At 41.8% G+C, this 12246-nt stretch overlaps 1 protein-coding gene across 6 annotated transcripts in view; it reads right to left on the bottom strand.

Moving 5' to 3' along the window:
• The window catches only part of EML6 (EMAP like 6), a 284967-nt gene that overhangs the window by 168464 nt on the left and 104257 nt on the right, over window positions 1-12246 (bottom strand). For all 6 annotated transcript variants that reach the window (XR_009357213.1, XR_009357214.1, XR_009357212.1 and 3 more), the window contains exon 3: window positions 3529-3688. Coding sequence is in view for 2 of the 6 variants with exons in the window: in XM_059187676.1 (XP_059043659.1) it covers window positions 3529-3688 (160 nt within the window). In the remaining 4 variants the exon portion in view is untranslated. The remainder of the gene's footprint in view (window positions 1-3528; window positions 3689-12246) is intronic.

Below are 12246 nucleotides of genomic sequence, written 5' to 3'. Positions count from 1 at the left end.
TTGGGTTTATATCAGAACTTGTTCTCAAGGGAAAAGAAAATTTAACACATTTAAGTATACACAAAATCAAAAGTATCCAAACATGTATTAGAAACACCAAACATCAGAGGGAGGTTCTAGCAGGATGGCCCCGCCTACGGAAATCGCACTGTGTAATGGACAGAGGCCTGGAAGTTAAGTCTATTTAACTTCTCTTTTGACTTGTGAGGAGCCAGATCTAAGACCTTGCAAAATTAATTAACTTCATTAAATTACATTTTCCTCATTTGTAAAATGAACACAAAATAGGTGTTAGATCTACCTTACAGGATTCTAGTATGGATTGGTGAAATAAGTCGAAGGGTTTTGAAAGTATAGTATCACCCAAGTAATAAGAGTATCTGAGCTTATGTATTTCACTCAATATGTTTGTGTGTGTGTGTGTGTGTGCGCACACACATATAAGTGGAATGATAGTCACATATGGCTAAATGCAAATGTGTTATGCAGGGATTATTCAGTTTTCTTCAGTAAAGATGGCTTCGATCAATAATGTTTAGTATAAAAAATACACAGTTGGAACTTTTAAAATGTGCCCTTAAGAAAGAGGGTCTTCATTGGTTTTTTTCTTTACTGTAAGTTTTAATAAAGCATCCCAGCAATGGAAATTATAATATGTGGTTGCATTTTTGTCCATATAAGAAAAATCTGAAGTGTGTGAATTCCATTTAGTTGTTTTGGTTTTTTTTTTTTTTTTTTTTTTTTGTAATAAGCATGGGTACTAAAGTAAAACCCACATTTCTTGATTGAAAAAAGCCCAAAGTAATCTACTTTATTCACTTGTACTTACAGGCCCCCATGGCTATCTAAAAAGCATTTCTATTGCCTTTTGTTGTTTGAGAGGTGATGGCCATTTGTCATTTTCTAAATATCACTCGATTCCAGTGAACTCTGTCCAGGGAATAAGGCAGACCCGAAGCAATAGGCATCAATAAGCCAGGAAATCCATCACGGCCAGCAAATAGGTTATTTTTCTCAGCTGACAGTTAAGTACCACGTAGTCCACCCTGACCCTCACCCTTCCAAATGGAACCTAAAGGAGAATAGCTAAAATTTTAACACTAACAAAAGAACTCGATATTAAATCTGGATTTCCTTCTGCTGCATTACATTTTTCCTGTGATGCTTCTGAACAAATTCTGATAATGTTTGCTAGAAAACCAAAATCAGAGAATATGCATATAGGTACTCATCTAAGCATATGTTTACACTTGTACTTGTGTACGCATTCAGACATTCACTCAATTTAGTCAGGAAGTCACTAACTGCAAATCTCAACAAATGGGACTACCAGCTTTCTCCATAGACATGGAATCACAGTGGACTAACCTGGATGAGATTACAGAGTAGTTAAATCAAAAACTATGTATGCCAGGGGTCTACATATGTACTGAATCTAATAATGATCACTACCCTCTCAAAACAGCAGGAAACACTAAGCAAATGTAACTGTTTGAAAAGTGACTCAAAGCAGCTCAAGTCCTATAATCCACTCAAACTGCCCCCAACTCTCAGGCTGATCAAGCCTCAGAATAATTGCACAGGTCTTTCCACAGCATGCCCCTACAAAATTAACTCTGAAATTTGCCAAAAATTAAATTAAAAAAAATTAATTGGCTGATATACAAGGAAGGGTGGCCCAGGATCACTGAAAAGGTTGGGGAAAAGGCACAGCCTTAGTGAGGAGGTGAAGGCAGTACAAGTTAGGAATCCTCCCTGTGCATGTGGACTGCCTTTTCTGTAACACAGTTTGAAAACCGAGATGTAACTGTCATCTGTAACATTAACAAATCTTTTCTGCCAAAGGCTGCTGGAAGTCAAAGGCAAGAAGCAAAGTTTGTTAGGGGTCCTGGGAAGGCTTTAGGAAGTGTGTCCTTTGAAGACCCTTGAAGTGTCTTGGAAGAATGAATCACTTTAAGTGGCAAGGAGGGTGAGTAGGACACTTAAGGCGGAGAAACAGTATGAGGGAGGGGCTGGAGGAACAAAAGTGCAAGGTCCGGTAGAGGAATCTCATGGATGTGTCCAGTGTGACGGCAGGAGATAAAAGACAAAGCTATAAAAGTTGGGTAGCCTGGAATACCCAGCCACAAAGTGTGGACTCCATTCACGGAGTTCTCCAAGCTTTTGGTGTTTTTAAAGTAATGCTTTCACTGCTCTGTGACCCAGCAATTGCACTACTGGGTCTTTACCTGAAGATACAAATGAAGTGATCTGAAGGGGCACCTGCACCCCAGTGTGTAGAGCAGCAATGTCCATAACAGCCAAACTGTGTAAAGAGCCCAGAAGTCCATCAACAGATGAATGGATAAGGAAGATGTGATATATATATACACACACACACACACACACACAATGGAGTATTACTCAGCCATCAGAAAAAATGAAATCTTGCCATTTGCAACAATCTGGATGGAATTAGAGGGTATTATGCTAAGGGAAATCAGTCAGTCAGAAAAAGACAATCACCACATGACCTCACTGATCTGTAAAATTTAAGAAACAAGGCAGATGATCAGAGGGGAAGACAGGAAAAAAATATAACAAGCCAAAACCAAAGATGGAGACAAACTCTAAGAGACTCTTAATCTCAGGAAACAAACTGAGGGCTCTTGGAAGGGAGGTGGGTGAGAGGTTGGGGTGAATGGGTGATGGACAATGGGGAGGATATGTGTTGTGGGGAGTACTAGGTGTTGTGGAAGACTGATGAATCACAGACCTGTACCCCCGAAACAAATAATACATTATATGTTAATTAAAAAAAAGAAGAAGAAAAATCCATAATTAAAAAAATATAATGCTCTCACAATATTTTCAGTCGGTGAAATGTTTAAGCAAGCAACCAATGGTGTGGAGACTAGTAGTTAGAGGTTGTTTCAACTGTCAGGCAGGCCATGGATTTGGAACGTAAAGGACAGTGGTAGAGAATGGGTAGGTGAGACTGTACGTGACAGTGACTGTAAAGATTGTCACAAACACGCAGGACTCAGTGGCTACTTGAATTGCAGGGAATGGATAGGGAGAAGTAGGAGTTCGAAGAGACCTCAAGGTAAAGAGTTAAAGAGTATCTTCTCAGTGAATTATTATGAGGTGGTGCTATCCTTTAAAAATAAAGGGAACCAAGGAGATGCTCGGGGCTTGAAGTCTATGAAAAAGGTTTGGTCCAACTCTGATTCCAAATTTAGGAAGCTAAAATGGAAGACAAAGTGTAATTGCTGAGTCACGATGGATCGGATCAACTTGAGTCCACTGTTTCCTTCTGTAGGCTTTTCAACCAATAAGGAGACTGAGGGAAACAAAACTGGGGCCCACCCAGAGCTGGAGGTCAGAGCAACAGCTGGAAGGGATCTAACAGGGGAGGATTCTAGGAGGCGGACAAGGGGAGGCAGCAAGATTAGTAGACCTTTTAAGCCTGTAAGCTATGTGCACTGTAATTCAAGGTGACTTGTGAGACATCAATTAAAGAAAACAGAAATGGAAAAAGATACACACCTGTCCATCTGAGTCGAAAGCCAGGCAGGCGACTCCATGGGTATGGACATCTTTAAGAATAGATACAGTCTGGACATTATAGGAATCCCATATACATATATATGGCTCCTTCCCAACTTGGCCAGTTGCAACGAGAGTTTTATCTGGGTGTAAGGCAAGGCTGAAAAAGAAAAACAAAAAACAACCCTTTTTTCATGTCCTCCTGAGCAAAGTTAAGGAAAATATGTTTTTTTAAAATCCACATGTTTCTCATTTCAATCATCTAACAAGAGAATCTCAAGAGAAAGAGTCTGAACTGTCCTAAAGCGATAAATTACCTGGCTGGTCTAATGGAAATGTTGAATGGCAAAAGAGGCTTAGCACAGTTTAACAATAATTTCCTCTGATCTTACCCATTTGGTTACCTTGAAAATCAAACACTATTATGATCATAATTTTATGCTTAGAAAATCTATGTGGTTCTATAATTGCTTTATGTCAGGATATTTACTGACTTTGAAAATATTACTCAGCTTTTTCAAGTTAGCTTTTGACTTTAATTTGAAAAAAAGGAAAGAGCTGTTGCTAGGAGAAAGTGTGCTTCTCAGAATTAATTAAACCTGCTTGCACAAGCTCCGGGTGCCCGTCCTCATTAGGATTTCAAAGCACGGAGGGGGTCTCAGAGTCAAGTGCTGTTTCTATGTCTGTTGCCATAGATTATGCATTTTAAATGAAAATATCTATTTTACAGAAACCACTAACACCATAAGAACCACAAATTACCATGCTTGTGGTTTATTTAACATTATTCCTCTACAGTCCAATCAAAATAAAACTTGGTCAAATACCAACTAGAATTTCAGGGAGTCTGGAGCAGTCAAGAGGAAGAAAGGTCATTATTGCTATTCCTAGATGAGCAATTACTCTACTGTTTTAAAACTATTGTGTAAAGAAGTCGTGTTTTTCTAAAAATTGGTGCTGAGAATTTTTTTAAAAGGCACATTACCTATATAAACTAGTGACCATTTACACAATAAAAGAATTTTCTTTTCTGATTTCAACATTTACACAATTGACATTTTTTTTTTCCTTTTCAACTTTCAGCATGATTTTAATACAAATAATATGCTCTATAAGCAGCCCTGGATTGGCAGGGGCCCGCCCCTTACTACCTCTGGTTCTTTGGGTTTGTTCATCTCTTTGCCTCCCGTTCCTTATCTAGAAAATGGAGGTACAACATAAAAGCAGACAATATACAGCACGGAGAGCTTTCAGCACAACACCGGGCTCAGAGTAAGCACTCAAAGCAAGTTTCATTATCAACGCTTGTGTAACCGGCATTTATATACAAGCAACACATGCGTCTCTCTGGGTACCGTGCGTCTTTCAAACACAGATTACTTCTGCCGCTCTCCGGTCTACACGTGTGCTTCCCCCAAGTTCTGCCGCGACCAAGCTCCCTCGGCTATCCCCCTGAGCTCGTCCTCATCCTCACCCCACTGAGCTCCCTTGCTGGGCCTCCCACCAAACCCTGTGCGGTCTTCTGCCCGGGACCCTTGAGTACCATCCCCCTTCCTCACCGAGGGCCTCCGCAGGCCCTTGTACCCTGGCGCCGCAGTGCCCCATGTCTTGCAGGGTGTTCCCAAGGCCCCCTGCACCAGTCCTCACTGGCGGTACTACTCCACACACTGGAGGTCCGTTCCACACGCACTCTCCTGCGCAGGCTGGTGCTTCGTTGGGTTTTTGTTTTCTTTTAAAACAAGGTGCAGGTGGCACCCGCAGGGCGCACTCTGTAGCTGGAGGGGAGAAGGTGTGAGAGGCCAGATGCAGGGGCAAGGAGAGGAGGGGCTGGGAGGGACTGCGCGTCAGGGGCGGCTCAGAGGACCGCCTATCAGGCCCCAGGTGCTCCTGCCCTCACACCTCTCGCCTGAAGGAAGAAGCGTGATCTAGGGGGATCTCGGCGAGTTCTTCCGGGGCGGTGCAGGAGTACAGGGATGAGGAACACCTGGGTACTCCGAGTGCCAGAGGCCCCTAACGTGGGACGCCCCTGTAAGAAGTTTGGCTCGTATCATCTGTCAGGAAAACCTCAGTCCTCCGTGATGCCTCGTGCCCTTTCCCCTGACCCTCAGAGTCACGGTGAGGAGCACTTAGGCCCAGGAGTCAGGCCAGGTGTTGGGATGGGCACTGGCCCAAAGGCTATGCAGGGGTGGTACCGCCCGAGGCCAGAACCGGAGAGTGGAATGCACATAACCCCAGCTGCAACGCTAGTCTGCCACCTTCTCAGAGGAAAGACTTGGACCTTGGCGTTTTCTGCAGCAGCCCCCGGGGCCCAATCCAACAGCAAAGGTCCAAGGCCGAGCAACTGGAATCCACATTCACTGCACATCCTCAGGGCCAGTTGTTCCTCTGGGCAACAGGGAATCATCCAGAATTGTCCCAGGAGATCCCTGCTGCTGGTTCCTCTAGCCTCTCCCCTGAAGAACAGCCGCAGAGCTTTGCTCTCCGTCTCTGACACAGCCCAACTGCCAGCGGCCTGAGATGGGTCAGCCGGCCTCTTCACCCCAGCCCCCTCCATCAGATGTTCCCCTGTGAGTATGGTCAGGGATGACCATGGGCCTGGGCACCGCCTGGGCACCGCCTGGGCAGGGTGGGGGCAGTGCAAGTTTTCCCAGGAAGGCAAACAAGGGTCAGGTAGGCGTCATGGCTTCTGATGCGTGGGGGACTGAGTGCAGGTCCAGATGCAGGGGTTAGGGAGGAGATACCCTGGGAGGCACTGCGTGTCAGAGGCAGCTCAAAGTGTGGGATCCGACCCTTGATGCTGTCTCCACCACCAGTCTCTGCATAGCAAGGCCCACCCCCACAGATCTCAGTTCTGTAGCCTTCAGAAGAGCCCTGGGATAAGAAACACCTGCATTGCCAGGATCTGCGTCGCCATCTAACAAGGGCTTGCTGGAAAATATATCATAGGGAATCTTTATACGGAGTACCAGAAAAAGGTAACACATATACAAAGGGCAAAGGGCATCCATGTATAAAGACAACACTCAAATTCAGTCTTGCAGACAGTAGCAGAAAATGAGATGGGTCAGGTAGGCCAGGGCAGCCTTATAAGCCCTTTTAAGCAGGCCAGGAAGTCAGGGCACAACTGCCAATTATTAGAGGACATGGCATGAACAGTTGCATATTTTAGTAAGGTAACTCCAGCAGCAGTGAGGAAGTGGGAAGGACAGATGGGTGAGAAGTATTAGGAGAAGAGCCAAGGAGGCCAAGGAGGAGATAGGCGACAGTTAGGTAAGGAGAAGTAGGGTAGATGGAAAAAAGAGTCAAGAGATACTTAAGGGAAAGAGAAAAAAACTTTTTGGGTGCTGAAGGCTAAGGAAAAGCCTAAGCATGTCAAAGTTGCCTGAAGTTATTTGCTTGGGCAACTTTTAAACTCACAGAATTGGCAGCATTAGAGTTAAAGCCTATGGGGCCTGATCCTGGGAAAAGATGGACTAAACCAATTTTTAGTGAGGAAACCAAGGAGATCCCTCAGGTTAGCACCATGCTCGGAGTCCTAAGGACTATCAAGAAGAGGGTCTGACCGGATCATCACATGGTAGAGTAAGCAATAAAGTGCCTGCAGAAGAGGGAGCAAATGACGCCAACATCATGGCTGCTGTATTGTCTCACCACACTGATGTGGGCAATAGGTTGTACGCAAGAACTGGAAAACAGAGAACGTGTGTCATCCCCCTAGATGGTCAGAGACACTATCAAGAGACATAACGGAAAGTTTGCCAGATCATAGCTGCTGTTTAAAAATGTTTGGATGGGGCACCTGGGTGGCTCAGTTGGTTACGCATCTGACTTTGGCTCAGGTCCTGATCCCAGGGCCCTGGGATTGAGCCCCGCATCAGGCTCCCTGCTCATCAGGAAGTCTGCTTCTCCCTCTCCCTCTGCTCCTCACCCCAACTCTCTTTCTCTCTCAAATAAATAGATAAAATCTTTTTTAAAATGTTTGAAATATTTGGTAGATGCCTGGGGTCTGGAAGTACACAGAATTTTTAAAAATTCACTCTTCCAGGCAGTTGTTCTTGCTATTTGAGGATTTCCAACCTTTCTTGCTTCCTCGAATAGGGTGGGGGATGAAATAGACAGCTTTCAAGAAATCTTGAAAGAGTACTTCCAAATAACTTGCTAATCTAAACTACTCAATCAGTGGTATGACCAAAAACATCTCAGTATGGATTTCAAATATTTTTACTCTCATTATTGTTCTTTTCCTTCACATCAAGGCTCATAATTGATCACATTCATTAAAAAGTTCACATTGGAAATTTTTTAAAAATTTTTTTGTCGTAACTCCTTTTTCGCTGTTCTTTACACATCATCTCTTCCCAGTGTGTGATAACCACTGATCCAGATTCCACCTTTGCCATTTGAATATATTATCAGTTTTCTTGTTTCTCCTTTTGTAAGCCAGGACTCTCTGACCTCACCTCTCTGGCTTGTGTGCAACTTGATTGCTGAAAATGACTCATAATGTTTCTATTTACCCATGTCCATGTCAAGAATAGAGAGAACAGAGAACAACCTTTATTCATTTTGCCATTTGTTACCTTCCCATCAGCTCCCCAGAAACGTCACTCCTTCCACCAGAATGATGCCTTCTGTCTACCTTTTAGAGTATAGCCAAATGGAACTTCACTTTTGTTTTAAATTTGTCATATCATTTCAACAGCACTCAGCACTCTTTAAACCTCAGCAGAGACCAGGAGGAAAACCATCAAACTTTAATCTTTGGATTTGCAAGAGCATAATATACAAGGTGTCAGGAATGGGACAGTTGTAGAATCACTTCTACAAGAAGCAGGTTGGAAGTTACCATCAAGGTATCTATTCCCTTCTTCCCATACCTCTTCCTTTAGGAACTCAAGAATTTCCAGAAAAGTTGTTTTAAGCAAGATCTGCTTTTGCCTAATCCCAAAGCATCTTTGGAATTTTAGTTCAGAAGCACTCAAATGACAGATGTGTATATATGTATGTATTTTCCTCCCATAAAACCAAATCCACCCCCTGCCGCATACTGCAAAATTGTTCTTCGCTCCTTCCACAGAGGTGCCCTGAGCCTAAAATCTACCCTGCAGTAATGCCTTTAGAAGAGCCGACAGATTAAAAGAAGTTAGGTTCCCGTATCCATAAAAGGGGCTGTCATGGAAAGAATCATACCTCTTGACATCCTTCTGATAAGATTTCATCTATGAAATAGCCAACTATTGAGTACTTCCCAGGGAGAAGATTACAGAAGTGTAAAGTGTTGTGTAATGGTGACTACACAACATATCTGTTCTACTCTGGGTCTCCCATCATCTTCATCATATTACAGTGTTGTAAGTCTTTCTGAGACTGGAAGTATCAATCCTACTTACTTATATTGTAAGTCTAGCTGCTATCTGAGAGTCCATAAAACAAGTCTCTTCTGTGTTCTTCTAAGAAAACTTGCCCTTTGCAAATCTTGCAAATCATTATAGTTATAAAAGCAATGCCACAATATTAAAACTTTAAAAACTGACTCCCTTTCACTGAAGGTCTTGAATCACTCGAGGTCTCAGTCCACACCTATATGAAAAGGTGGGTGTCATTCAATTTTTCCTTTGGTACTCAGTTTATTGCATTGATAATATTATACACGCAGCAACAAAAAAGGGATCAAGCTTTTAAAGAACTGCTTTTCTCTGTGTATATAAAAATCTGTTTCCCTTGGGAAATCCCTCTTCCGTTACCATAGCAATAGAAAGCACTGCAGCGGACTTTCATCACCCTATCCGGGAGAAGGAATTGATTTGTTTCTCCAGCATGCCAGGAGGGCAAAAGCATGTCTTTCTGATGTCAAATGAAATCAGGCTGATTTCCAAATATGTTGCATGAGGAGATTAGAATTAATAGGGTCATGGAAAGAGGGGGCCTTGCTTATAAAGGTTAAACAGAAAACACTAATCAACATTAATCACTCTTACTTAATTCCTGAAGGCTAAAAATTATATTTGAGTACTTGTTCCAACAGCATGCATTTAAAAATGCTCATGATTCTTACTTCACTTTTTTTTAAGATTTTATTTTTAAGTAATCTCTAAACCCAACATGGGGCTTGAAGCCATAACCCCAAGATCAAGAGTTGCATGCTGTACTGACTGAACCAGCCAAGAGGCCCTGACTTTACTTTTACTTTTTTTTTTTTTTGAATATTAATGTATTTATTTGAGGGGGAGGTGCAGAGGATAGAGAGAATCCTCAAGATGACTCACTCCCTGCCAAGCACAGCACCCAACACGGGACATCAAGATCATGACCCAAGAAATCAAGAGTCTCACACCCAACTGACTGAACCACCCAGGCACCCCTGCCCCTGATTTTACTTTTTAAAGCCTCATTTCATTTTTGCCCAGGCTACTTCAGTGATTCTCTCAGTAATAGATTAATGTTATTATCTCTTCTTTAAAATAGTCTCACCAAGAAAGCATGAAACCTTTCTTTCTGCCTACCTTGAAAATAACATTAAAGAAATTTCCCAATGTGCATAAGTGCATCCATGTGATTGGGTTGAACTGTTTGAGGGAAGTGGGGAGACAGCTGCCTTCTGGAGAGGGAGTGGCCAGCTTCAGTGGATGTGCACCAAAGGAAGAAAAGGCAAAGGAAGGCTTTATCTGAACACAGTAACCTAGAGGTAGTGCAGCCACAGATGGAGGTTGCTGTGCTCCAGTGTCTGTCCCCCAGAATGCCCTCAGCACTAGAGTGCCATCACTGGGACCATAATCTTATCTGATACCACAAAGAGGGAGGGCCCTGCCTCAGGTAGGCTTTGGCAGGATGAAAGGAAGTGATGACAATGTGGATAGACCACCAGTGGTCCATTGCCATGTTCCTGACCTGTGTGAGCCTGAGGGTACCCGAATGGTTGAGCACAGAAGTCCCTCAAGTTGGACTTCTCAACCATCTGGATGGGTGGTACATTTAATGGGAGTTAATGTGATCTAGAAAAATAAAGAAATGTAATATATCCTCCATGCTTAGTACCACCATACCTGTATTGGTATGGAAATATACTCTAGTAATGCTTTAATACCATGTAGAAGAGTGGTTAAGAGCATAGTGGTTTTGCTGCCTGGGACCAAAGTGTGCAGTAGCATGCTGAAGCCAGCTCAAACTGATCAGCAAGAGCGGTTACATTTTAGCAATTTTCAGAATCAATTGTTAAACACAACCACTGTCAAATATTAAATTATATAAACTTACAACTAAAAGAATATACACTAAAACTCATTATTTCCTAATGATTTTACTACATTTGACTATTATCTTGAGGCTATTTACCATTCTCCTCCTTCTATGGTAGAAATACTATAGAATGATGTGTCAATGCAAACCTCTTTTCAATCCATACTACCACTTTAGTGGTCTTGAAATCAGCCATTGTGATAGTTACATCATGGAAATCAACAAACACCACAAATAAAGCTTGATTTATTGTTTTGTTAGTTGTCTGCACTTAAGACATAAAAGGATAAAATGCTAATAATGCAGAATAAACTTAAAAAGGTGTCATGTCTATAGATGTTACATTGTGAGTCACACAAAAAATTTAGAAAATATTCTTCCAATATTCAAAAAATATCATCCAGTTCAGCAGAGAAGTAGCTCACATGATTGAAGTTCCGAGATATGTCTTTGTTGTTTCACTTTTGTCTTAGTAATATAACTGAAAAGACCATTCATGTCAGAACTACACTCATTTGTCAATGATGTGAGAGACTTCTTTTCTGAACCACAGAGTAATCAAGCATTCATTCCTCATCTGATTTTGTCAGATCATAGTTGAACTGCAACCAAAGTTTGGCCACAGATACATGAGTTCAACAGAAATCAATGAAAGCATTCTATGAGAATCGACTGGCTGTATGAAATTTACAGTAGAGTGTAATACTTTTCTATTATTTATAAATTGTGTGCCACCCATCATTTACACCAGCAAAATTTATCACAAACCTTTGAGGGTGTATGTATACATTTTTTCTCTTGAAGAGCTCGCTATTAAACAGTCATCTGTACATCACTGAAGCTTATCTCCTCTACTTAACTGGCACAAAATAGTTTCTCACAAATCATCTTCAGCAAATTACTTAACTTCTATGTGCTCCCCCCAAAACAAGAATAAAATCAGAATAATAACAGTACCTATTTGAAAGAAGATAGGCATAATTGTGAGGGTTTAATAAATCCTAAGTGACAGTGACTCAAACAGTGGTGCTTAAAAGCTAGTGAGCACTATATAGGTATTGTTATTATTCATTAACTGCCACATGATAGAACCTGCTCCAAACAAACATATGAAAACCATCCTTCACTCCTGAGGATTGACATTCTAAGCCAAGCAAACTCATCTCCATAGAGTTATTGTGAAATAACCCTCAAAATTTAAAAATAAGACTACCCTCTAAGAATTAAACTGTTAAGAACCACATGAAATGGACAAGATAGGTTATCTAAAGAAGTTATCCTAAGGGGAAATATCCTAGGCAAGAACAGACTTTGGAAATCTAATTCAGTCAAGATTGACAGTGTGAGAATTTGGACTCAACTACTGAAATCAATAAATCTGAGTAAAAATGTTAATAGAAGGGGAAGTTCTGTGTAAAGCCTTTATAGAACAGAGTCAGATTTAAGACAGTATAGTTTTGGTATAAGGATAGACGAAAGATT

The sequence above is a fragment of the Mustela lutreola genome, chromosome 9 (genome assembly GCF_030435805.1).
Source record: "Mustela lutreola isolate mMusLut2 chromosome 9, mMusLut2.pri, whole genome shotgun sequence".
NCBI lineage: Eukaryota > Metazoa > Chordata > Mammalia > Carnivora > Mustelidae > Mustela > Mustela lutreola.
The sequence above is the reverse complement of the archived record's forward strand: the minus strand, read 5'-3'. Positions and strand labels throughout refer to the sequence as shown.